The sequence below is a fragment of the Oryctolagus cuniculus genome, chromosome X, assembly GCF_964237555.1.
Source record: "Oryctolagus cuniculus chromosome X, mOryCun1.1, whole genome shotgun sequence".
NCBI classification, from domain to species: domain Eukaryota; kingdom Metazoa; phylum Chordata; class Mammalia; order Lagomorpha; family Leporidae; genus Oryctolagus; species Oryctolagus cuniculus.
Genome location: NC_091453.1, coordinates 129,478,939 through 129,505,824, shown reverse-complemented (window position 1 = coordinate 129,505,824; position 26,886 = coordinate 129,478,939). Strand labels below are relative to the sequence as shown.

The window sequence follows — 26,886 nt, the reverse complement described above, 5'->3', positions numbered from 1 at the left end:
AAGCATTTACTGAGCACCTATATGCTCCAGAATGCTGAAAAACCAGAATCTGTTGGCAAGCTTATCAGACTTCAGAACCAGCATGTAATCCCACTTAAAAAAAAAAAAAGACATTTTTTACTTCGGTAAGCACTAAAGTGAGTCTGTCCATATAGTACTCTTTAAAGACTTTGCAAGGGTATTTTGCATTGTAGTATCATATGTTAACACTAAATACGCACAGGTAATTCCTACATACAAAACAGAATTATAAGCATGGGAAATAGTGTGCAGCAAAACTTTTTTTGAAATTCAGAATAGTAATGAAGAAGATTTAAAGCATTTATTATAACATGGAACCTAATTTTTCAAAGAATGACCATAATCTGAAGACAGCTTTTCCTCTCAGTTATAAAACTTTGACCACATAGACTATATATGAGTAAAATTCCTCCTCTAAATTGCAGCTTTAATAGCAGACAGCCTTTCATCTTTATTCCTAAGCAAATGAAGTTGAGCATCAAGAGGCCAAAGGCTTTTTTGAATTAAAACTGTAAAGCTTCTTGGCTACTCAGAATACTGAAAATGAATTAAACACTTAAAGTTGCTTACCTTGTAATCTCTGGATACATTTTCTGATGTCACTGAACCTGAAATCTGACTAGAAATTGTAGCAGCTATAAGCTGTTTACACCATTCAACATGTGATCCTGTAGGACTAAAAGAAACAGCATGATTAAAAAGTTTTAAAACACAGACTCTTAGTGACAAAAACGAGCACTGAATAGGGATACATGCACACTTCTTTTTTTCAGATGAAACACTGAACTATTTGGTTACCTTTACATTTAATAAAAGAACTGATATACCACCTGACAACCAGGAAGTAAGGTTAGATTCCAGGTGAATTTTTTTTAAAGATTTATGTATTTGAAAGTCAGAGTTACACAGAGAGAGAAGAGAGGCAGGGAGAGAGAGGTTGTCTGTCCACTGGTTCACTCCCCAAATGGCTGCAAGAGTTGGAGCTGGGACAATCCGAAACCAGAAGCCAGAAGCTTATTTCAGGTCGCGCACACAGGTGCAGGGGCCCAAGTATTTGGGCTATCTTCTACTGCTTTCCCAGGCCATAGCAGAGAGCTGGATTGGAAGTGGAGCAGCTGGGACTTGAACCGATGCCCATATGGGATGCCAGTGCTGCAGGTGGCAGGTTTACCCACTACGTCACAGTGCTGGCCCCATCAGATGAATTTTCTTTGTAAAAATTTTATGTAGTTGAGAGAGAGAGAGAAAGAAAAATATGAATATGAGTATCTGTCTTCTGCTGGTTCATTCCTCAAATGCCTGCAACGGCTGAGGCTGGGCCAGGCCAAAGGAAGGAGCAGGGAACTCAATCCTTATCTCCTATGTGGGAGGCAGGGATCCAGTTACTTGATCTATCACCTGCTTCCTCCCAGGATGCTCATTAACAGGAAACTGGATTGGAAATGGAGTTGCCAGAACTGGAACCAGGCTCTCCGATATGGGACACAGGTGTACCATATAGTGGCTTAACCACTGCACCACCAGCTTCCATGTTAATTTTAAGTGAGTCAAACCAATTTTTCTTCAAAAGAATTTTAAGATTCTAGGTGTAACATAGTATAGCATGCTCTTCTCTATCATTCAATAGATATCATTTAATCTTTATTTCATTACAATTATAAGGAAGATATACTTATAATGTATACAGAAAATTAATTCTAAAGTGAAATACGTACTATACTACATATGCTTTACAATCAGTTTCACGATGGCAACTCTAAGTATGGAGAACAATGTACTTGTAAGCGAACCAAAGTGGCTCTTAATGGAGAAAAGACGTGATTTTCTAAGGCGGACTAGAAAAATGCTGTTCTGTGTGTATTAACGATGCTACTTTACATTTCTGCAGGGGCTTTGGCAATTTATCAAAGGTTCTTCTGCTTGTAATCAGAGCCTCACAAATATGGTATGACAAGGAGGTTGAAAAGGGACGGGCCAGTTACCTTGCTTTTCAGATCAGAGGTGTAGAGGTGACATGGACTGTTAGAAAGCGGTTGTCCATCCAGGACATGGCACAACTAATGGTGACCAACCCACTGAGCTGAAGCCAGCACTGCAGATGCCAGCCACCGCTTTATACAAAAACATGACAATGCAAAGATGACAGCATCTTCCCCTTAGCAGTGCTCTAATGTATTCCAAGCATTTCTACACAAGTAGCCTTACTAGCCTCACAGTGACCCATTTTACAGATGAGAAAACTGAGGCTCCAGTTTTGTCCGAGGTCATATAACTGTTAAGTGGCTGGACTGTGATCACCTTATAAACAAACTAGACAGAGAATTAAAATCCCCCCCCTCAAAAGCCAGGCTGTCTCATGATTTGTCAAAACACTTAAGAAGTCAAGCAAGAGGACAAAAGATGTTTATGAAAGTTTACCTTGCTAATTGAAAATGAAACTCGATGAAGGGCAGATGGGAGAGGGAGTGGGAGAGGGAGTGGGAGAGGGGAGGGCCACGGAGGGAGGGAGGTTGGGGGGGAAGCCACAACAATACAAAAGTTGCACTTTGTAAATTCACATTTATTAAATAAAAAAACTATATAACAAACAAAAAAAAGAAAAAGGGAAAAAAAGAACTTAATACTTTACCCTTTTAGTATTTTTTATGTTCTACTTAAAACTATTGGTTGAACCCTGTAATTAATACACAATTACTCTTAGGTGTTTAATTAATGCTATAACTAGTACTCAAATAGTATTTTACACTTTGTGTTTCTGTGTGGGTGCAAACTGTTGAAATCTTTACTTAATATATGCTAAATTGATCTTCTGAATATAAATATAATTGAAAATTAATCTTGATGTGAATGGAAGGGGAGAGGGAGTGGGAGAGGGGAGTGTTGTGGGTGGGAGGGAAGTTATGCGGGGGGAAGCTATTGTAATCCATAAGCTGTACTTTGGAAATTTATGTTCATTAAATAAAATAAAATAAAAAAAAGTTTACCTTGCAAGTAGCTTTCGCTGTAAAGAATGTTTCAGATCCTTAAAATCTCAGATGACTAACTAAAGCAACACTCACGTATCTGAAGGCTACAAACACCCAGACTTCCCAGACAACATGTCAAATAACCTACAGTAAAATAAAGAAACTGATGGTCTGTACTATCCATCTACATTGCAGTCTCTGATGAAGACACTCCAGTGGTTATCTGTGTATCTGAAAGTCTGAGTGAAAACACTGGCAGAGTGGGCAGAGGACATTCCTCCCTTGGAGCCCCTCCTGACTATAGCAACAGGAGGTTTCTGACTTAAATAAATCTTGCTTTGCTCACTGTCCTGTCCATGTGGAAATTCTTCTATGTGAAACACAGACCGAAATGGCCTTCATCCTTCCAGTAACAACAGTAAGTCATTTACTTTCTACTTGTCCTGTTCATTCTAACTTTTAAAATTCTTTCCTATGTCCTAGCATTTTGACTTAGCAAGTTAAGCCACTGCCTGCAGTGCCACCATCCCATAAGGACACCGGTTCCAGTCCTAGCTGCTCCACTCCTGATCCACCTCCCTGCTATTGTGCCTGAGAAAGCAGTGGAGGATGGTCCAAGTGCTTGGGCCCCTGCACACATATGGGAGACTTTGGTCTGGTCCAGCCCTGGCTGTTGCAGCCATTTGGGGAGTGAATCAGCAGATGAAATATCTCTCGACCTCTCTCTCTCTGTCTCTCTCTCTCTCTCTCTGAGAGAGAGAGAGAGAGACAGAGAGAAAGAAAGAAAAATATGAATATGAGTATCTCTGCGTTTCAAATAAAGTAAATCTTTACAATTTTTTTAAATAAATAAATTTCCTTCCTACCTTCAAAAGGGGGCGGGGGCAGAAGCTCCTATGATGCCAGAAATCCATTGATCACATTTCTAACCGTATCCTACCTTTCTTGTCATAATTTTGTGTGTGTGTGTCTGTACTCATTCTAACTGTAAATACAGGAAGAAAATCTTTAGAAACCCAACTGGTGACCATGAGTGACCTGCATTACCTTCCCCCTTCTGATAGGGACACTTCTTTTTACTTTGAGGAACTGCCCAACCCAACTTCATATAATTCAGTGGACAAGTAGACAGAAGAGGGCTGGCTACCTTCCTTCTCCCTCCCCTACTTAAAGGTGAGTCACCCAGGCCTGGGCAATCCCAGGCTCCTCTTGGACCAGGGGCTGTATGGATCTGCCCCAGAACTGCTGAAGGCCACGCCCCACCACACCACTCCAAACCCTATCTCCCCATCCACCATGAGGAAATCTCTGAGCTAGAAAGCCCAACAAGAAAACCAAGTTATGAGGAGTCTCTACAACACTATTCACAACTCTGGATCTCATTATACTCATGACTGCCACTCCTCGTCTGGAGCAATTATGTAAGCCAAGTTAACTCATTTTGGCTTAAGCTAGATTGAGTTGTGGTTTTTGTCACCTGCAACTAGAAGTGTCCTGGCCAATGCAATTACAAACAATGGGATATAGTGGGCTCGCAGGCAGGAGGCCTGGACTCCAGTCCTACTGCTGTCACCTGCTACCTCCATGACCTTGAGCAAGCCACATGCTCTCAGGGACTGTAGCTCCATCATCATTAAGAGAAGCACAACATTCAGAAGAGAACTGAGGGCCCACAGCTAGGCCTGTAGAGCCAGGTTCCACTTGAGGGGCCTTTCTTCAAAGACAACTGTGAACAGAACTTGTCCAGAGCACAGAACTGAGAAGGGAGGCCAGGTCTCCTCTTCCGCTCTCTCTCCTTTTTAGTCCCTGCAGACACACTCCACACACTGGCATCAAACAGCAGTTGTAGGCTGGAGGCTCCCAGCTCTGTTTCTCCAACAGGACCCTTTCTGATCTCAAGGCTGGCACTCCTACAGACAAGACTCTCTACTAGTCTGGTCCCCAGTCCCTGCCAAGTCACCCTGTCTAAACTGGCAGGGGCCGTTCAGCCCCCAAATATACTGCCTCCTGTGTTTCTTAACTCAGCACAAGGCGCAGCCAGTTACTCCGACCCCTCAGCCAGAAATCCAGGGTTCACCCTCTTATTCCCCAGTGCTTCAGCCTCACAGCTAAATGCTCCCCAGGCTGTGTCACTCTTACCAGCCAAGCATCTTGAAAATCCACTCTTAACGTTCTTCTGGGCTCTCCGCCCATCTCATGAATTTAAGTCCTGTCTACATGCAAATAACTCTCCAGTTCAGGTCTCTAGCCCAGATGTCACCCCAAAGTCCATGCACATCCGCACCAAGTGCCTCTCCAGACAACACATTTAATTGGCATCTCATAATTCATATGTCCAGAGCTGAGAGCCTATCTCCTAACCCTGCTCCAGATGGTTCTCAGCCTAAGGAACACAATTTTTCCACAAGCTATACAACTTGATATCCTCTTTGATTCTCCACTCATATCCAATGACCAAGTTTCAGCGAACACTACTGGCTGCACCCTTCAGATCTGCTTTGGATTCTATCTAGAATCTGACTACTTCTCCCCTCCTCCATTCCATCACTCTGGGCTAGGCCACCATCCTCTCACCTGGCCTACTACAATGGTCTCCTACTGGACAGTCAATTTGCTCCAACTCCTTACCTTTAAGTCTAATGTCCACACAGCACCCAGAGACCCCACTGAAATATATACCAGATTATGTCACCCCTCTGAACCAAAGTCCCGAATGGTTTACCATGGCAACCAAGGCGCTCCACCAGCTGCCCCGTGACCTTATCCTTTCTCCATAATTCCCCACTTGCTTGTGGCACCTAGAATCCTTGCTGATACTTGCAGTTTTGTACACTTTCCCACTCCAAAGCCTTTGCATAGGATGCTACCACCCAAACCATGTTGATGGCTGGACCCTTCACTTCTTTGGGGGCACTGCTCAAATATCACCTTTCTCAGCCTTTTCCCGATCATCCTAGTCGAAATTCCAACCAAAGTACATATCCCCGACACTTCTTGTCCCCCTCTCAACTTAGAATCTTTTTCCTTAACACTTACCATCATCTAACAGGAAACCTATTTTACCTTTTTTTGGCTTTCTCTCACCAAACATATACTTCCTAAGGGCAGGGATTTGTGTTTATTCCCTGCTGTATCCTCAGGCCCAATACAATGCCTGACACAGAGTAGGCACTCATATTTGCAGAATAACTGCATGATCAAGCACTTTCAAAACCTACCAACTAGACTCTCCACCTTCAGTCCATCTGCCACACTATGCAGAGCAATCATTCTGGAAGTCATATGAGATCCCACAGTTTCCCTGGCTGAAAGCCTTCTGTAGTCCCCACAGATAAAACGACCGTGTAATTTCTCATCCAAACCAAGGCACAACTGAGTGTTGAAGGAAGAGGTTGTTAACAATTACACTGACCAGGAGTGAGCATTTAGCCCAACAGTTAAGATGCCTGTGTTCCACACTGGCATCACCTGGGTTTGCTGCCTCGCTCCAAGGTGATTACAGCTTGCTGCCAATGAAGACCCTGAGAAGCAGCAAGGAAGGCTCACGTAATTCGCTTCCTGCCACCATGGGAGACCTAGATTGCATTCTCAGCTCCTGGCTCCACCCCGGCCCAGCATCGGCTGTTGCAGGTATTTGGGAAGTAAACCAGCGGATGGGAAAACTCTCTGGCTAACTACCTATCTCTTTCTTAAATAATTTGTTTAAAGATTTATTTAATTGAAAGGCAGAGTTACAGAGAAAGAGGGAGGGAGAGAGAAGAGAGATACTGAGATCTTCCACGTGGTGGTTCACTTCCCAAATGGCTGCAATGGCTGGGTCTGGGACAGGCCAAATCCAGGAGTCTGGAACTCTGCCTGGGTCTTACACATGGGTGGCAGGGGGTTCATGTACTTGAGCCACCTTCCACAGCTTTCTGACATGCATTAGCAGGGAGCTGTATGTGGAGTGGAACAGCGGGCACTTGAACCAGCACCCATATGGGACGCTGGTATGGCAGGCGGTGGCTTAACCCACTGTGCCACGGCGTAGGCCTCCCATCTCAAATACATTTTTTAAATGTTTTAGTTACACTGTTCCAACAGGTAAACCAGGAACATCCTCGCCAAAACAGGCCAAGGGCCCACCTCACTCATGGCTAAAGTGCTTATTAAAACTGCAGAATTCCAGCTCTTCTCCTAGTATCTGGACTAGTTGTAAGGTAAGGCCCAAGAATCCACATTTGCACTCCAATGCAGATGATGCAGGATCACACTCTAAGAAGCATCACCTGTTAACTGCAGAAGGCCACAATGCCTTAGGCAGGCTCTTTCCCCAGGTAACAGGCCTTCTCTCCTGCCAGTTCCTAACAGTATGTCTTTGCTGCATGACCAAATGCCCCACTGCAAGTGGCCCAAAAGCTCCCCTTCACCTCATCCCCTGGCTAATTTCTATTCATCCTTCACCATTCAGTTCAAATGTCAGTTTCCCCAGAAGAACCTCACTTACTGCCTGTACTATGCAGCCTCCCGCCACCACCAGATAAAGCAAGCACCCTACCCCTGGGTACCCACAGGGCAGTGGATCACTATCGAGGCTGTGGAACTTCTGAAAAATACCCTGAACTCCCCAAGTCAGAAGCCTTCAGACCGGCGCCTGGACACCTGCAATCCTTAACATCGCTGAAGGAAACCAGAACACGAGGCGTATTTGGAGGTGCCGTATTCTAATTGCCCGCAGCTCCTTCAAAGCTTCCCATGTATCCCCTCATCTTGTGAACTTCTGTGTTCACCTCGAGCCTAGCGCTTCACACGATTTCAACTGCTAGTTGGCTTGTATTCTCAAACAGCTGCTAAGCCAAAGAACAAAACCATCTTGAATTCTGAGTGACCAAACGCTCATACACTACCGCAGATGTGCAGACAGTCCAACGTGTTGTCTTAGCTGTGATTATTTTCAGTGAAGCTGATCACTTGAGTGATTAATCTGGTAAAATGCATGGTAATGACACTGGGGTAGGGACAAGATGAGAGAGTGTTTCTTGTTGGTCTTGTGCTTTTGGAAACTCCCAAATATTGCGCACACCCGTATGAGTAAGCCAGGCAGGAACGAACATCTGCAACTGCCCGTACGGCTACATTCCAACAGTGTCTGTGGTCTAAGTGTGCTCTCCTGCCAGGGAAGGTGCCAAGACATGGGAAAGCTGGATGGAGCAGGTTACGGGCTGAACCACGCCTTGTCTCTGAGGATGGGTGACCCTTCCCAGTGGACAGGGCCGGATTTTCCTTCCTATTTCTCTCGTTTCACAGAAGCCTTAAGCCTCTCTGTTCATGGAAGCAACAATCCGGTTCTTTCGAAGTAGGAAGAACTGAAAGTAAACGATTCTGTGCTCTGGTCTCCCAAGCAGTTTGGAAGTTTGCCATGCCAGCTTTTTAAATCAGGGTCCCGACCCGAGTCCCCACTCTCGACTGAAGCATCCGAAGACTCTAAGCAGTAGCAGCGGAATTTGGGTTTTTAAACCGCACGCGACAGGGGGACCTAGGAGCACCACAACCCGACTGAAACTTGCCCTCAAAAAATTCATGGTCAGGGCGAGGGCAGCCACAGAGGTCCTCAAGCAGCATAGGAGGTGGTGCGGGAAGTGATCTGCCGGCTCCGAAGCCCCACCGGGAGGTCGGCGAGCTCGGCCCCCGAGGCGGAAGTGAGCCAGGTGCGCGGCTCGGGCGGATCCGAAGGCGACAGCCTTGGGATGGGGATGGGAGGGTGGGAGTCCTCCGGAGGGTGAAGAGGGGGCAGGAGAGGGGTCGCTCAGCCCAGCTCCCGCCTCCGCCCCGCCCCTGCCCGCCCAGCCCCGCTCGCAGCGCTGGGAAGGGGCGGCCGGGCCTCGCGCGGGGCCCTCGGCGTCAGGACGCAGGAGGCCGTGAACGCCCCGGTTCCGCTTACCTGTCCAGAGTCTCCACGCTGGGCTGCCGTGAGCCGGCAGTGGCGCCCCCCGCTGCCCGAGGGGGCCTCCTGCCGCCCACCGGCCCCGGGCCCGGGCCCCCGCCGCCCTCGCAGCCCGCCGCGGCCGCGGCCGCCGCCGGCCTGTCCATGGCGCGCCGGGCCGCGGCCGAGCCCCCTCTGCCGCTCGGGGAAGCCGCAGTCGGGAGGGGAGCGGCGGCCGGGAAGGTTCTGCCACGCGCCTCCCTCCACAGCGCCCGGCCGCCTACCCACCCGCTTCAGGCGGCCGCCGCCATTAACTGTCACCTGGCGGCCCCGCGTTACCCACAAGGCCCCGCGCGCGGGGGTCGGAAGGGGGTGCTCGGAGGCGGGTAGGGAGGCGCGCGGCGTGGCGCGGCGCCGGCTTCCCCACCTCCCTCCCAGGCTCCACCTGGCGCCCGTCCCCGGGAGGCCGAGACGTGGGGGCTAGGACGTGCTGCTCCAGCGACCTGGGCAACGAATTGTGCTTAACGTACTTTTTGCTGTGTAAGTCAAATCAGGTTGGCTATAACGATATAGGATGTAAAAAAAAGGGGGGACTCCAGGATTAATTTTTTTTTCTTTTCAATTTTACCTCCAGAAAAGTTTCTGGTTGGGGACAGCGCAGGTTTCTTTGCCGCCCTTGGTCGTGAAGCAGGAGCCATTTCATACATTTTTAGCAGTTCCTGCCCCACTCCATTTTTCCCTCCACTGCCACCTCACCCTCCCCCCCCCCACACACACACAAACCCAACTCCGTGCCATCTGTAGGGCGACCAAGTGTCTGATGCCGCCCTCGGAACTTCCGTCCTTGGTTTGTGTTAAAAGTAACATTTAATTTCTGTTGATTAAAAATCACCACTGTGAAAACCAAGCCAATAGCTGATGATTAAGACATTGAGGACATTTGTTTCTTGGGATGATTTATTTCCCTTCTCATGTTGCGTGCGTTCAAATATCCAGCAGATCAGCTGCTCTCAGCTCACGCCCGATTTCCTTGGTAATGTAATGGGTGTGGGAATCATGACTAAGCCCCTTAGCCGGTGATTGCTCTGGGTGTGGACAAGAGACCCATGACCCAGACTTGCCTAAGGACACCTAAAGGTCACTTCGTGATAATAGGCAGACCGACAGAGCAATCCCACTTAAAACCTTCACAGTGAACATTGAGGTGGTGATGCCCAGACCCTTGGAAGACACCCAAGAGGGCACAATCCTAGCGTGAAAGGGTGACAGAGTTAGGAGGATTGGGAGGAAGGGACAGTCTCCAGACTCACTAGCAAAGCAACCCCTGCAGGCTTCTGGTTTTCCAACATTATTAAATAGTTAACCCACTGTTACGGACTGAACGTGTGTGTGTCCTTCCTCCCCCCACCCCCTTCATATATTGAAGTTCTAATTCCCAGTGTGTTGGCACGTGGAGATGGGGCATTTGGGAGATAATTAGTCAGGAGGCCAGGGCCCTGGGCTGATTGGCGTCAGTGCACTTAAAAGACGAGACCCAGAGAATCTGATCTTGCTGCCAAGCAAAGGCCATGTGGGGACACACTGAGAAGGTGACCGTTTGCCCTGACCAGAAACTAAACCCTGGTAGAACCTTGATCTTAAACTTTCTAGCTCCTGAGCTGTGAGAAAACACATTTCTGTTGTTTAAGCCACCCCGTGTGTGCCGTATTGATGCTGAGACACCCAGTTGTATCGGGTGTTTTGTTACAAGTAGCTGCAAGCTTCCTAGATGCCCTGAGATTTGTCGGAAAGAAAACACTGCAATTTTAAACATATTTCAAGTATCATGTTCTTCAAGTAGGCTTGGGCCAATCGGGAATTCACTGTAACACTATCATACTTTTAGTAGTTACGCTCAGGACTTGGGAGACAGAGATGAATCTGGCATATCCTTGACTAAGATGTTGACAGTTGGAGCCGGTGCTGTGGCATAGTGGGTAAGCCACCACCTGCAGTGCCAGCATCCCATGTGGGCACCAGTTCGAGACCTGGCTGCTCCACTTCCGAGCCAGCTCTCTGCTATGGCCTGGGAAAGCAGTAGAAGATGGCCCAAGTCCTTGGGTCCCTGCACCCGTGTGGGAGACCTAGAAGAAGCTCCTGACTCCTGGCTTCGGATCAGCATAGCTCCAGCTGTTGTGGTCAATTGGGGAGTGAACCAACAGATGAAAGACTAATCCCCACCCCCACCCCACCTCTCCTCTCTGTGTAACTCTGACTTTCAAATAAATAAATAAATCTAAAAAAAAAAAAAAAAAGATTTTGAGAGCCAAGTGAAGGAAAAAGACAAACTAGGGCAGGTGTTGTAGTGCAGTGAGTTAAGCCACCATTTGGGACACCTGTATCCCATGTGGGAGTGCCAGTTGAAATCTCAGCTCCTCCACTTCTCACCCAGCTTCCTGTTAATGTGCCTGGGATGAAAACAGGTGATGGCCCAAGTACTTGGGCCCCCTGACATCCACATGGAAGACCAGGGTGGTGTTCCTGACTGGTAGCTTCAACATGGCTTACCCAACCAGTAAATGGAAGATTCTCTCAGTCTCTCTCTCTCTCTCTCTCCTCTCTCCCTCTCTCTCACTGTCACTCTGCCTTTCAACTGAATATTTTTTAAAAAGAAAGACACATTGACAGTGACATCAGCAGTTAGTAAGTATAATCTCAGGGGCTGTGGAAACAAGTATCCCAATCAGTGGGAAAAAAGCCTTCCTAGGAAAGGTGACAAGAAGATGAATCTAAAAGGATGACTAAGTCTGTGATCCAGTGAGAGTCGTCATGACAGGCAGAAGAACAGTTATGGACAAGGTGTGAGTATGTTAAATGGCTTATTATATGCAAGGGAGCCTCAAGCCATGGAATGTTGCTACGCATAAAGTCAGAAAAGACGAGTGCGAGCGTCATCTGGAGGGTCTGGAATGCTAGGCTAAGAAGTCTGGGCTTTGTTCCGGTTCCGTAGCTCGGCGGCCGTCAGATGTCAGTGCGCAGGGATCCCCTCCAACCTGCATTTTCAGCAGACACTCCAGATGTGTCTGATACCTGGAGACATACTACTCTGTCATCCTCCTGTGGTACGTTGTGCTTTCAAAGACAGCTGTGATAATCGTCCTCATCCCACATGCTTTTTTACAAGGTGAACTTGCTACTCACACATCAAGAGGGAGAGTCTGTTTCTCTCCCCTTGCATGTGGATTGGCCTTGTGGTCTCTTTGACCGATACAACCTAACAGAGCTGTGTAATTTCCAAATGTAGTCGTGATGGGATTTACAACTTCTACTTTGGCTTCTGGGAATCCTCTTTCTTGGAGCTCAGCTACCATGCTATGCGGAAGTCCAAGCAGCCACATGGAGAGGCCCATGTGGAAGGGAACCCAACTACCTGCAATAACCCCAGTCGAGTTCCCCAGCCAGCATGGCCCGCAGCTGCCAGTCATGTAAGGCCATTGCGGGCCTTCCAGCCATCCCAGGAGCCAGTCAACACCGTGTGAAGCTGGAGAAATCCTTCAGTAGACCTATTTTATTTTTAAAAAATATTAAATTGTGGTTGTTAGCCACTAGTATTTTTTTTCTTTTGTGCAGTAATAGAGTACCCAAGCATTGCTCTTGATGTCTGGCCCAGAGAAGGAATTCCCCACCCACTGAGATCCCTTCCCTACTTAGCTGGGAACCCACGCACGAATCATAGCCACCCTCTAAGGAGGGTACGTCGCAGTATTAGATCAGAAGCTGCTATGGGTCTGAGATTTTACCCTACTGACACACTAGAAATGTGGACATCCTGACAGAAAACGTGGTCTCTGGGTCAGAAACAAAGATGACTTATTCACAGCCCAAGCAGTAGCCAGAGCAATATCTTGGGTCTTCACGCCAACTTTCACCTCTACAGGATGACCCGCTCTTTTGCAATACACTTTGTCACTCCCACATCAACAGATGGTATCTATTTCTCCTCCTCTTGAATGCAGGCTGGCCCCATAACCTCTTTTGACCCACAGATACCCATATGGTACCTGCACATGCAGTGAGGTACATCAGGAGAGGAACTCCATAATTTAGGAAACTCTATTGTATCAGGCTGCTAACAACCTGCCCATTCTGCCTTCCCATGAGAGTAACTGCTCATTACCTTGGAGTGTAAGAAAGTCTCCCCTGGAGAGAAGGAGAGCTCTTTACCTTTATGCCTCCAGACAGGCACTGGGGAGGGAGACATCTCTAAGCTGCACTGTGTTGGAACGTCCTGTCTTAACTAGGCTGTCAGTACATTTGTTCAGAGGACCTTGATGGTGCAGAAACCTGAGACAGTCCTGGAGAACTGTCTCCCAGCACACACAGGCCCCACCACCCTTCTGTCCTGCCAAACCCACAGCTGTTGGGCTGACTATCCTGCATGACCAGGAATCTAGTGCCTGGTGCTCAGATGCCCACCTGAGCTGGAGTCGAAATGTGGGAGGCAAGGGCATGAGGGACTCTTCAGGCCCACGCTGCGGCTCACTGGGGGAGATCCAGGGCCTCCCTTGTCCTCACAGCTGCAATCGGTGGCCGCTGTTGGGAAGGTGGAGGCTTTCATGAGGGTGTGAATGTGCAGTTTACGGGAGTCGGCAGATGTGGAAGAATGACGCAGGGCACCCATTGGTACACAGACTCGTTAGTTTCCCCATGGAGAATCTGAGGATTTAGTAGCTTGGTGGGGGAGTACTGAGAATCCACGTTGTATGAGATACCTGGAGTGATTCTTGGAGAGGTGTGAACAGCTCATCTTTTCACTTTGTAAAGATAACTGGCGTGGCGTGGTGGAACACGGATTGAAGAGGGCAAGAGAGGCTGTGGGAAGATCAGTTAGAAAGTTGTTGCAATCTGAGGAAGAGCTGATGAGTGAAGGCCAGGCCTGGGACAGGACTCAGTGACGCTGGGATGGGCCCAGGCTGGCGCTGAGGTTTCCGGCTTGGGTGGCTGCGATATCAGTCCCTGAGATAAGGAACGCAGGGTGACAAGCAGGGGGCAGAGGTGGCTGTTGTGGGCATTTGGGAGTGAACCAGCAAAAGAAGACGTATGTGTGTGTCTGTCTGTCTGTGTCTCTCTCTGGCACTCTGCCTTTCAAATAAAAATGAATAAATAAAATTAAATTTTTTAAAAATTTTTGCTCATTAGAAATCATCCAGCATATGATACTCTGTTATGGCAGCACAAAACAGACTAATAAGCTTATTTAAAAATGGTCTCATAGAGTCTCTCAGGCATGGAAAGCCAAGACACAGTGACAAAAACGACCTGAATGAAAGATCTCGGTGAGTGAGATCCCAGCAGAAAGAACGGGCCATCAAAGAAGCAGGTGCCTTTCTCTGAAGGGAGGAGAGAACCTCCACTGTGATATGGCCTTGACTAAATAAGTTCAGAGTTGGTGAACTCAAGAGGCTTCCATAGCCTAGACAGCTCATGGCAAGAGCCTCGGGTGATTACTGACATCATAAATAAGAGTGTCGGCCGGCGCCATGGCTCACTAGGCTAATCCTCCGCCTTGTGGCGCCTGCACACCAGGTTCTAGTCCCGGTCGGGGCACCGGATTCTGTCCCGGTTGCCCCTCTTCCAGGCCAGCTCTCTGCTGTGGCCAGGGAGTGCAGTGGAGGATGGCCCAGGTGCTTGGGCCCTGCACCCCATGGGAGACCAGGAGAAGCCTCCTGCCTTCGGATCAGCGCGGTGCGCCGGCAGCGGCAGCCATTGGAGGGTGAACCAATGGCAAAGGAAGACCTTTCTCTCTGTCTCTCTCTCTCACTGTCCACTCTGCCTGTCAAAAAATAAAAAATAAATAAAAAATAAATAAGAGTGTCAATTGTTAAATCAACAATGGGAGTCACTGTGTACCTGCTCCCCATGTAGGATCTCTGTCCTTAATGTGTTGTACTATGTGAATTAATGGTAAAACTACTAGTGGAACAGTACTCTATATCTTGTGCAGTTGTGTGGGTGCAGTCTGTTGAAATCTTTGCTTAGTATATACTAAGTAGATCTTCTGTATATAAAGATAATTGAAAATGAATCTTGATGAAGAGTGGGATGGGAGAGGGAGTGGGAGATGGGATGGCTGTGGGTGGGAGGGAGGTTATGGGGGAAAAAGCCACAACAATGCAAAAGCTGTACTTTGTAAATTTACATTTATTAAATAAAAAATAAATAAATAAAAATGCTCTCATAGTAATATCTAGATTGATGTTTAACAAAACTAGTGGTTGCCATGGTCTAACCAAGATGACATGTAAAATTAACCATTAAAGTGTCAGCTGGTGCTATGGCTCACTAGGCTAATCCTCCGCCTGCGGCGCTGGCACCCCCAGGTTCTAGTCCCGCTCGGGGCGCCAGATTCTGTCCCGGTTGCTCCTCTTCCTGTCCAGCTCTCTGTTGTGGCCCAGGAAGGCAGTGGAGGATGGCCCAAGTGCTTGGGTCCTACATGGGAGACCAGGAAGAAGCACCTGGCTCTTGGCTTCAGATCAGCACAGCACGCTGGCAGTAGTGGCCATTTGGGGGGTGAACCAACGGAAAAAGGAAGACCTTTCTCTCTATCTCTCTCTAACTCTGCCTGCCAAAAAATAAAAAAATAAATAAAATAAATAAAAAACATTAAAGTGTCCATAGGTCCTTTTGTGAATTTGAAATTGTCTAGGAAACATTGAGTAAGTTTAGCTAAGTGGAATTATGAGAACTGTACCTTTATCACCTATATAGAAATTGCCATAGATGGGTTAACTTTGCCTCCAAAAGTTATCCAGAGACTTCTTGACCACAAGTTCAACTATTGGCAAGGCTGAAAGGTGGCTTGAGAGCCTTTTGCTGCCACTCCGCATCCTCTCTACCACCCGTCATTCTGTGATTTTGAAATGACATTCCCTTAGTCTTCTGGTGTGTACTCTATAAATGCAGTATCAAGCTATCCTGAACACAGAACCTGTCACACAGGGACCCCACATTCTCAAAGCTCCAGACACTCCACTTGCCTCAACCTGCAGGGCAGGGTTTGGAGACATACTTTTTGCCCCAATCAATAAACAATTCCATGTATTTCCTCTGGGGAAAAAAACTCATTTAAGGAAGCCCCTTTTTTAAAGATTTATTTATTTATTTGAAAGGCAGAAATACAGAGAAGGGGGAGAGAAAGAGAGAGACCATCCATCTGCTGGTTCACTCACCACAATGGCCACAATGGCCTGGGCTGAGCCAGGCCAAAGCCAAGAGCCAGGAGCTTCTTTGAGGTCTCCCACATGGAGGCAGGAACCGAAGTACTTGGGACATCCTCTGTTGCATTCCTAGGCACATTAGCAAGCAACTGGGTTGAAAGTGGAGCAGCCAGGACTTAAACCAGTGCCCATACAGGCTGCGGCACTGCAGGCAGAGGCTTTACCTTCTACGCCACAACACCAGCCCCAGGAAGCCATAGTTAAGCAAGGGGCTGAGTGATACGCAAATGAGTGAGAACAGTCAGAAATAAGAGGGTGTCCAGGACCCAAGACTGCCATGGAAGACAAAGGAAGAGAGAATGTCATCCTTAGAGTAAATCTCAGCCTTGGTGACAGGATGGGAAGTGGTGCCAGTCCCCGAGATAAGAAAGCCAGAAGGAGAAGCTGTGTGAAGGCAAAGAGCCTGGAACACGTCCGGGGTGCTTGACCAGATGGGTCCAGCACTCAGGAGGAAGGCTGGGCTGTAGGTTTATGCCTCATGAGGGAACAACTCAAGAACTTGGACCAGCTAACTGCATATGGGGTGGAGCCCAGTGCAAAAGGAAAAATGCAGGGTACATTGTTCAAAAGTATTGAAAGTGTCAAGAGCGTAGAAGAGCCTTGGTACTGTGTAGGGGGCTCTGCTGGGTGCAGGGGTCTGAGTGACTGGTTCTACACTCATGACGTTGTTTCTGATGAGAATGTGTGAGTTTCCAATGTGTGACTTTACCACGCGAAATAGAGAGAGAAGAGTGCCAAGGACAGATACTGGAGTATTGACACTGGAGTGGGAGTGGGGAGATAGAAGAGGATTTCAGAGTTCAGGAGGTGTCAGGGAAAGAGCCAGGGTAGAGGGGCTTTGGGAGCCCAGAGAGGGAGTTCTAAGAAGGAAGGAGTGATCTGGGGGATTTTTTTCATCCTGATCACTACCCCATGAGGCTCAGCAAAGGGGGAAAACAAGCATGCCATCTCTTTGCACCTCTGGCAAGATGGGTGTCAGTAGAGTCAGGGCTGCTTCTCAGCCCTTGGGACAGCTGAGGCCTTCAGCAGAGGGTCTTAACCACCCGGGCTGGCTGTCAGGACCTTTCCAAATGCTAAAGCTACCTGTATTCAAACATGAGTTCCAGTATCGGCTATTACATCGGGTTATCGAGCTCTCTTCCCAAGTCTGAAATAGCATGGGTAATTGACTTAGTGATACTAGGGGCTGAGGTTTGCTGACTTTAACCAGCAGGGCTTAGTGAATGGGGAGAGAGGAGTGAGAAAGAGATTCTGAAACGCTTCACTTGGGATTCTGAGTGATGAAGAGGCGGCAGCATGAAGTGCACGGGAACACAGAATGTGGGCGTGGGTGGTTCAGGTCGAAATCGGCTCTGCCACCCTGTACTTGGCTAACTTTGGGTAAGGGACTTCTCCAAGCCTCAGTTTGCTCCTCTGCCAAAGGGGAGAATAACCATAAGACAACCGATCGCAGGGCTGTCATGGCAATGAATGCATTTAATGTATGTGAACTATTTAGGACAGTGACACATTGTAAGTATGATGCAAATGTAAGCTTTGTTATCTCATGGCAAGTTCAAAATCGAGTTAGTCACTTACCAGCATTAAGGAAGTTGTTTTAATGCTGATGTGGACAATGCTGGGACACTGAGCAGATCTACTTGGTGAGCTTTGTCCCATCTCCAGCAACAAAATGAGAGCAGTCTAGCTAGAAGGTCACATACCCAGGTCCGTCATCATAGTGGGGTAGCTTGCAGCCAATTACCGGCAAGGGAGAACAAGAGCCTGCTTGCCATCAGAGCCACTGCATGGGGGAGCTGTGCTCCACAGGCTGCAGAAGACACCAGCTGCTGCCATGTCCTTGGCCAGTTCCTTCCTCTGTCTTTCCTGCTGCCTCATCCTCTTTCTCCAGAGAGCTCTTTCTCAATAAATCACATGTCTTCAAATCCCTCACTCAGTCTCTGCTTCTAGCAAACCTGATGGGAGACAATCATTCGTAGGTCCGTGGCTTTTTAGGTCTGGACTGAATCTTGGAAACCACTTGGCTCAGATGTTCATTCATTCACCTAAACATTCTTTGAAAACATGTTTATATATTCATTTCTAAGTATTTGAAAGGCAGAGTGGGAGGGAGGGAGGGAGAGAGAGAGAGAGAGAGAGAACTGGTTTACTTTTCAAATGTCTGCAACAGCCAGGGCTGGGCCAGGGCAAGGCTAGGAGCCAGGAACTCCATTCAGGTCTTCCCAATGGGTGGCATGAAACTAAGCACTTGAGCCATCATTCGCTGCCTCCCAGGTGCATTAGCAGGAAGCTGGATAATCAGAATGCAGAGGCAGGACTTGATCCTAGGCAGGCACTCCCACGTAGGATGCAGGCATTCGAAAGGGTGATAGAATCTGCTATACCACAAGTATGCTGCCCATCGCTCTTCAACATTCTTGAGTGTTTACTATTGTACTAGATTTGGTGGACAAACACAAATTATTTGTTTTCAGCTGGGTAGAAATGGAACTTCAGGAGCTCCAGTGGATTAGGTTCAGAACTCGCCAAGATCCTCACAAATAACAGAAAGCCGCTCTAGGGGCCAGCATTGTGGTGTCGTGGATAAAGCCACTGCTTGCATTGCCAGCATCACATACGGGCACCAGTTCAAGGCTGGCTGCTCTACTTCCAATCCAACTCCCTGCTAATGTGCCTGGAAAAGCAGTGGAAGATGGCCCAAATGCTTGGGCCCCTGCTCCCAGTAGGAGACCCAGATAAAGCTCCTGGCTCCTGGCTTTGGCCTGACCCAGCCCTGGCCAATGCGGCCATCTGGAATGTGAACCAGCTGATGCAAAAGCTCTTTGTCTCTGTCTCTGTCCCTCCCTCTCTCTCTGTAACTCTGACTTTCAAATAAATAAATAAATCATTTTTAAAGCCACTCTAGTTTCAATACCAGAAACAGACATTCAACTTGGGACAGCTAATTTAATCTTTATCTTAAAGATTCTTTATGTTGTGGGTTGTGTGTCACTGTGCTTTGCTGAAAACAACAGACAGATAGCCCCTCCCTGAAAAGTATACAGTACCTTGTAGCATGCATTCTGTTTAATGACCTCATCTGCTGTTCCTACTTTTGTTTTCCAGTTTCCCTGATTAACTTGTCTATTTTTATCTTGGTTGTATTTTTGTGAGTTGCCTGAAATTCTTATCTTTAATGATATTGGATATTCCCTGATTAACTTGTTTACTTTTATCTTGATTATATTTTTCTAAGTTGTCTGAAATTCTTATCTTTAATGATGTTGATATTGTATATAAAGAAATAAGAAAATCAAGCTCCAGATTCTCTGTCCTTTTTTTTCCCTTAAAGAGAGTTCTAGGCTTCAGGACACTGACCCATTACCCACACCAGCTGTACAAACAACATCTCATTATTCAGCACTCAGTTAATCAGTGATGGAGGTCGAAATCAGCCCATCATTATTTAGAATCAGTTTTGGAGTGGTTCTAATTCAGGAGATGGTGGCCATGTTGTTCAATCATTCTATCCAGTTCTTTTTTTTTTTTTTTTTTTACTGTTGTTACATTATTGTAATAGATTATTGGACCATCTTCCATTGCTTTCCTAGGCACGTTAGCAGGGAGCTGGATTGGAATTGGAGCAGCCGGGACTCAAACTTCCCCTCTGAGATAGTCCCAAAGGAAACATTCAAAATGATCCCTCACAAGACTTGGTAGATTGTGAGTCAGCGTCCTGGAGACAGAAACCAACCAGTCAATTGAGGAGGGAACGTTTAATAGGGAGAATTACTAACGGGAGATTGCAATAACAAGAACTGGACTAGTAAGAAGTAGAGAACCTTAAAGAATACAGCAAAAGCCGCTGTAGGCAGCACCTACTACTTTCAGGGCTGTGGTTCACGGGAAGGTAGAGAATTGTCGAGGTGCCTGTGTTGAGAGGACTTCTTGGAAGTTGACCCTCCGGTGTGTGGAGAGGAGCTAGCTATGCACGGAGAGGCGCTGTTCTCAGGACTCACCGAACAGTTGACAGGGACTGCTGGAAAGGACATGCACAGAGAGGCACCGCGCTGGAGTCGCTCCATTGGAAGCTGCAGATGAGATGCCACGGGTAGCTGCTGGCCACTGGGCACCAGTGCTCACCAGGTGCTGGAGAACCTGAGCCAGAGGAGCCGTCCTCTCTGGCAGCCGGATGCTGGAGAACTGCTCAGCTGAAGCCAGGCACAGGGGGAGCTTCCTCCTGCAGGAGCCTGGCACAGGAGAAACCAAGTCACATCCTGCACTTTTGTCTGTAGGTTTCACTATTGATTTCAGTTGATAAGGTCAACAAACCAAAAGTGACCACCACTGAAAGGTAGTTTGTTACACTTGCAGATGTCAAGAGAAGGGGCCCTGCTGCACCACTGGAGGAGCCACGTGCACTGGGGTGGGGTCAGTCGTTGGCAGACAGGAGCTGTGGGCGCAAGAGCCTTTATTGTGGTTTCCGTGGGAAGGAGTAAGTGAGGAAGAGTAAACTGGTTTAGGATTCGCTAATTTGAATAATTTCTTCAGGCTCTAGACATAGGGGTTGGCCCTGGTTGTCTAGTACATGGTTCTAGGTAAGGAAGGCAAAATGAAAGAGGCCCAGAGGGTGAGAACCCAATAGAGGATCTCGATTCCAGCTTGCTGCTAATGCACACCCTGGGCGGCAGCAGCAGGTGGCTCGAGTACTTAGGTTCCTGCCACCCATGTGGGAGATCTGGACTCAGCTTCTGTTGCAGGCATTTGGGAAGTGAGTCAGCAGATGGACCATCTCTATGTCTGTCTCTCTGCCTATCAAATAAAACAAATAAATAGAAATTAAAAAAAATCAAAATTGACTAACCTTTAAAAAAATGTCATTGACAAACCCAAGGTTACCCAGGTTTTATTTTTCAATTTTTTAGTTTTGAAAATGTAATCTATTTAAACATTTTGGATCAACATAAAGTACTTGTACATCTTATGGGGCAGATTTTATTTCTTCAAAGGTCATACGAATACTGGGGTCAGCACCATGGCACTGGGTTAAGCTGCTGCCTGTGACCTCAGTGTCCCATATGAGCATCAGTTTGAGTTCCAGCTGCTCCACTTCTGATTCAGCTCCTCGCTAATGTTCCCAGGGAAGCAGTGGAAGACGGCTCAAGTCCTCGGGCCCTGGCACCCACCTGGAAGACTGGGATGGAATTCCGGGTTCCTGGCTTCAGCCTGTCCCAGCTGCAGCAGTTGCGGCCATTTAGGGAGTGAACCAGCAGATGGAAGACCTCTCTCTCTGTCTCTCTGTAACTCTGTCATAAATAAATAAATAAATAAATAAATAAATAGATATTTTAGAGAAAAAGATAATCTGAATATGAATTTTATACCCTAATCCAGTGATATTCTGGAACTGTTTTAATTATCAGCTCTCTGAAGGATAAAGAAGACCCAGCTTTGCAGCACGTTGGTTTCTGCAGTGTAAATCTTCCAGCTCTGCCCAGTGCCCAGCTCCCAGCGTGGTATCACTGGATAAGGAGTGAAGCAGAGATGCTCACAATTGGCTCTCACGAACTCCTGTGCACCAACACCACACACACTGCTTGTGTGCAGGTATTCAAATAATGCAAAGTCTTCCAAGTCTGCTTCTGCCTTGTCATCTCTGGTGGTTTGCACTGGAGTCTGTCTTTGCTACTTTTCCCATGAGATGTTTCTTTGGAAAATCACTTGGGAGACTTGTTAGAGGACTGGGATGAAGCTATGTTGCTCTCAAGAGCATTTGCTTCTGCCAATTTCATGGGGGCAGTGCAAAACTGGCACTGGGAGATTTGGTACTCGCAGGGCCATTTTCATCTTCTTTATTCTCTTCAGCTCTGGGCCAATGTAAATTTCCCACAGTCCTCTGATACTAGGGTGTGGTGGGGGGTATGTCATAACATTGAGGTCATCAGATGCAAGCCACCTCAAATTCTCTACCTTCCTTGTATTCATTTCTTATGGCCAATGTAATGAATCCACAAACTCAGTGACTTGAACAACACGCATGTAGGATCTCACAGTCCTGGAGGTCAGGGATAAATTTGAGGTGTTAGCAGGGCTGCATTGCTTCTGGGAGCTTGGGGGAGCTTGGGGAAAAGTCGACTTCCTTGGCTTTTCCAGCTTCTAGAGGGTGCCTGCATTCCTTGGCTCGTGGTCCTTTCCTCCAACTTCAAAGGTATCCATGGTCAAGTGAGTTCTTTGCGCACTGACATTCTGCTCCCCTCTTCCACTTTTTAGGACCTTCGTAATGACATTTGGATAACCTCAATAATCCAGTATGATCTCCTCTTGTCAAGGTCAGTTGATTCAGAATGCGGACATTGTTGGGGCAACTATTCTGCCTACCACAGCCCTCTGCAAATGTTTCCTCATTTGTAGCCACTCCCCTCTTCTGTAATTGCTGAGCAAAAGTCCCCTCTGTGATTCCAAACAACCCTTTCGGCCTGCATCCTTTGGCTCCTCCCTACTCTGTGGCCTTGTCCCATCAGGCAGCAGCTCTCTTTGTCTACGTAAACCTCTCCCCAGTGGCCTCTCCCCCCAGGAGGTGATCATGCAGTCCTCCTCCCCAGCCCATTCTCCTGGTCTCATTTCTTGATAGCTATTACCCAATCTCTCTCCTTTCTTTGTGGTCAAACCCCTAGAAAGAGCACTCTTCACGTATCTACCCTTCTTTCCTTCAGTCATTTGCCCTTAATGCATTTAACTGGACATTTTTTTCATCCTTAATTCTCCAGCTCTCCCAGCCTAAGCACTTGCTCCTTGAAATGATCTTTTCCTTTACCTTCCAGAAGGGAGCAGTTTGCTTCTGCACCTGTGTGACCTTTCTTCTCCATCTCAGTCCAGGTCCCCTCTTCTTCAGCCTGCCCGTTAAAATCTGCAGTTGGAGCTGACAGTTTTCCTCTACTTACTTGCCTGGGCAATGTCATCTACTTCCATGGCTTTATCTCCAAATCGCATTTTTTTAAAGATTTGTTTACTTTATCTGAATTGCAGAGTAAGAGAGAGAGAGAGAGAGAGCGAGCGAGCGAGCTGGTTCACTCCCAAAATATCCACAACAGCCAAGACTGAGCCAGGCAGAAGCCAGGAGCCAGGAACTCCATCCTGGCCTCCCATGTGGGGGGCAAGGGCCCATGCATTTGAGCCACCCTCCACAGTCTCCCATGCACATCAGTAGGAAGCTGGAGTAGCCTAGACTCTAAGATGCAAGCATCCCCAGTGGCAGCTTAAGCCGTGTGCCCTGCCAAATCATGTTTCAATGGGACTTCTTTTGTGAGCTTCTGGCCAAAACTCAAGCACATGTTGCACGCCAGTCCTCATACTTGGCACATTCCACATGGGCCTCTCCCTTGATCTCCTTCTGAAAACAGCACCACTTGCCGTGCAACTGCAGTAAAAACTTTATTACAGGTTGAGCATCTGTAATCCAAAAAGGAAAAATTCAAACTTCTTGGAGATCAAAAAAATTTGAGCATTAGCAACTCAAAAAGTTTCAGATCAGAGCATTTCAGAATTTTGGATTAATTGATGGAATCTTATTAATTGGTGGAATCTGCAAATTCTCTAACACCCAAGAACCTCTGAAATCAGAAGCACTTCTGGTCCTAAACATTTTGAATCAGGTCACTCAACCTGTACTATCTTTGACTTACTTCTTGCCTCTTGTTCCTAGTCACAAGCTGTTACTGATTCTTTCTCAATCTGTATTTCTTCTTTTTTAAAGATCTGTTTATTTAAAAGGCAGAGTTACAGAGAGAGGGAGACACAGAGGGAGAAATCTTCCATTGGCTGGTTCATTCCCCAAATGGACACAATGGCTGGAGCTAGGTAGATCTGAAGCCAGGAGTTAGGAATTTCTTCTGGGTCTCACATGCGGGTGCAGGGTTCCAAGCACTTGGGCCATCTTCCACTGCAGGCGGCAGCTTTACTCACTATGCTGTGATGCCAGCCCTACATCTCTTCTTGTGTCTACTCTTGGCTCAGGGCACATTGTCCCCTGGTCAGCTATGGTAGCATCAAATTGGGACCTGCGTCCCTAGTCTTGCTGCCCTGAAACCCATTGTCCACACTGGCCCCTAATGTGCTCTGTCACTGGTCCTGGGCTGTCTCAGTCATCTTCTGCCAGGCTTGCACACATTACAGTTCAAGAATAACAACTTGCTTTGAGCTCCACACACACTGCATCCATTTAATGTACTTCTGCTCTGATTGTTTCCTTCTGTGGTGATAGTTTCTTTGTTTTCCTTCATTGTTTTACCATCCTTACCTCCCTAACCAAAAGAGTACAGCTTGGGGCCGGCGCTGTGGTGCAGTAGGTTAATCCTCTGCCTGCGGCACCAGCATACTATATGGGCGCCGGTTCTAATCCCGGCTGCTCCTCTTCCAATCCAGCTCTCTGGGAGAATGGCCCAAGTTCTTGGGCCCCTGCACCTACATGGGAGACCTGGAATAAGCTCCTGGCTCCTGGCTTCAGATCGGTGCAGTTGTGCCCGTTGTGGCCATTTGGGGCATGAACCAGTAAATGGAAGACCTTTCTCTCTGTCTCTCCCTCTCAGTGTCTGTAACTCTAGCAGTCAAATAAACAAATAAAATTCTAAATAAAAGAAGAGTACAGCTTGCTGTTGAATTTATGAGTGGACTAATACAAGAATTATCTGTAAAATGAGCAGAAAATTTTTGAACTGATGTTAGGTGGTTGTAGGGAGGCTAAATGGCAGTGTTTGGCACTTATGTCCCCAGTAAATAGCTCCCTTTCTTCTACTTGGGGTATGGTATGGTTTGGTATAGAAGCAAAAATAGGAGCAGGACATAAAACTGGAAGCAATTGTTGGTCTATATTTTCTCTTGGCTGTTAAAATGAATTGGCCTGGTCATTTATCTAATTGTAAGCACTTGTATAGATTGTAATGGGAAACCTGGCAGTGTGCAGACTCGCCCACCATCCGGAAGTAGAGAACTGAGGTGTGGCAGGCCACATGATGACCGACCTTCCCCCATAGTTGTCCGTATTCCAATCCCTGGAACCTGTGAATGCGTTCTTGTATACAGCAAGGGGAATGAAGGTTGCTATTTATGTGACCCTGAAATGAGATCATCCTGGGCTATCCAGACAGGCCCAACCTCATCACAAGGGCCCAGTTTTTAAATGTCAGAGGGAGGCAAAGAGATATCAGCGATATTAAGATGTTAAACAGCTGGCCTGAGAGACAGAGAAAGGGGTCATGAATCCAGCAGTGCAGGGGGCCACTAGAAGCTGGAAAGGGGGAAGGAAAAAGTTTCTCCACCAGAGCTTCCAGAAGGAACTCATCCTTGCCAGTACCTGGATTTTAGTACAGTGACAACCATTTGGACTTTTGCCCTCCAAAACTGTTAATAAATTGGGGAAGACAATAAATGCTAAGTTTGTAGTGATTTCTTCCATGAGAAATAGAAAACATGAGGCAAATACCATTTATGCTATAAAAGTTGGACATGAACAAGGGATTAAAATGTGTTGCTAAGAGGGCCGTGTTGGAGTTTTAAGGACACTTAAGGAGCGTGCAGCCCACATCCTTGCTGAGCAGATGGGTGCCAAGGCCTCCTCCGGATGTGTAGCATCTGGGAGCTGGGGAGACCTCACTGATGCCTTCTGTTTGGGAAACAGCGCCATGAGTCAATCCCAGAGCAGGGACAGCAGCCCGGATCTCTGCACATTCCGCTTGGGGGTCACACTGATACAGGCTTGTGAGATAAAGCTCATGAAATCAGGTGAACAATTTTCTTTTAAAATTTATGCAGAAGGTGCTGGGAAACTTGTCGATTTCAGAAGCACAGAATAAACCATGTTCTCAAGACCTACTAGGAAAATGAATGAAGTCTTAATGATGTGTCCAAGTGGTTTGCTATTTTTTTTTTTTTGACAGGCAGAGTGGACAGAGAAAGAGAGAGAGAGAGAGAGAGAGAGAGAGAGAGAGAAAGGTCTTCCTTTGCCGTTGGTTCACCCTCCAATGGCTGCCACAGCTGGCGTGCTGCAGCCAGCGCACCGTGCTGATCCGATGGCAGGAGCCAGGTGCTTCTCCTGGTCTCCCATGGGGTGCAGGGCCCAAGCACTTGGGCCATCCTCCACTGCACTCCCTGGCCACAGCAGAGAGCTGGCCTGGAAGAGGGGCAACCGGGACAGAATCCAGCGCCCCGACCGGGACTAGAACCCGGTGTGCCAGCGCCGCTAGCTGGAGGATTAGCCTTATGAGCCGCGGCGCCAGCCTTGCTATTGTTTTTAAAGTCCATTAATACCTTTTCTTTTTAAGGACATAAGAATTTTATTTATTTTTTAAAGATTTATTTGTTTTGAAAGTCAGAGTTACAGAGGGGGGGAGAGAGAGAGAGAGGGAGGGAGGGAGGGAGGGAGAGAGAGAGAGAGAGAGAGATCTTCTATCTGCTGGTTTACTCCCTACATGGCCACAATGGCTGAGGCTAAGCCAGGTCATAGCCAGGAGCTAGGAACTCCATCTGGGTCTCTCATGTGGGTGCAGGGCCCAAACACTTGGGCCATCTTCTGCTGCTATTCCCAAAGAACTAGATTGGAAGTGGAGCAGTCGGGACATGAACTGACACCCACATGGGATTCTGGTGTGCATTCGGTGGCTTTACCAACATATGGGATTATATGGCCCAACATATGCAATTATTGCAAATAAGGAATATCCATATATGAACCTAAGCCTCCTAAGTGAGAATAGTTGTAATATTTGTT

At 47.3% G+C, this 26,886-nt stretch overlaps 1 protein-coding gene across 6 annotated transcripts in view; it reads right to left on the bottom strand.

The window, feature by feature from the left end:
* Positions 1 to 9,202, bottom strand: part of MTMR1 (myotubularin related protein 1) — a 77,183-nt gene extending 67,981 nt beyond the window's left edge. For all 6 annotated transcript variants that reach the window (XM_070067220.1, XM_017350861.3, XM_070067221.1 and 3 more), the window contains exons 1-2: positions 8,908 to 9,202; positions 592 to 697 (exon numbers count right to left, since the gene is read on the bottom strand). In XM_070067220.1, coding sequence (XP_069923321.1) covers positions 592 to 697; positions 8,908 to 9,056 — 255 coding nt within the window. In that variant the 5' untranslated portion in view covers positions 9,057 to 9,202. The remainder of the gene's footprint in view (positions 1 to 591; positions 698 to 8,907) is intronic.
* Positions 9,203 to 26,886: the final 17,684 nt, after the last annotated feature.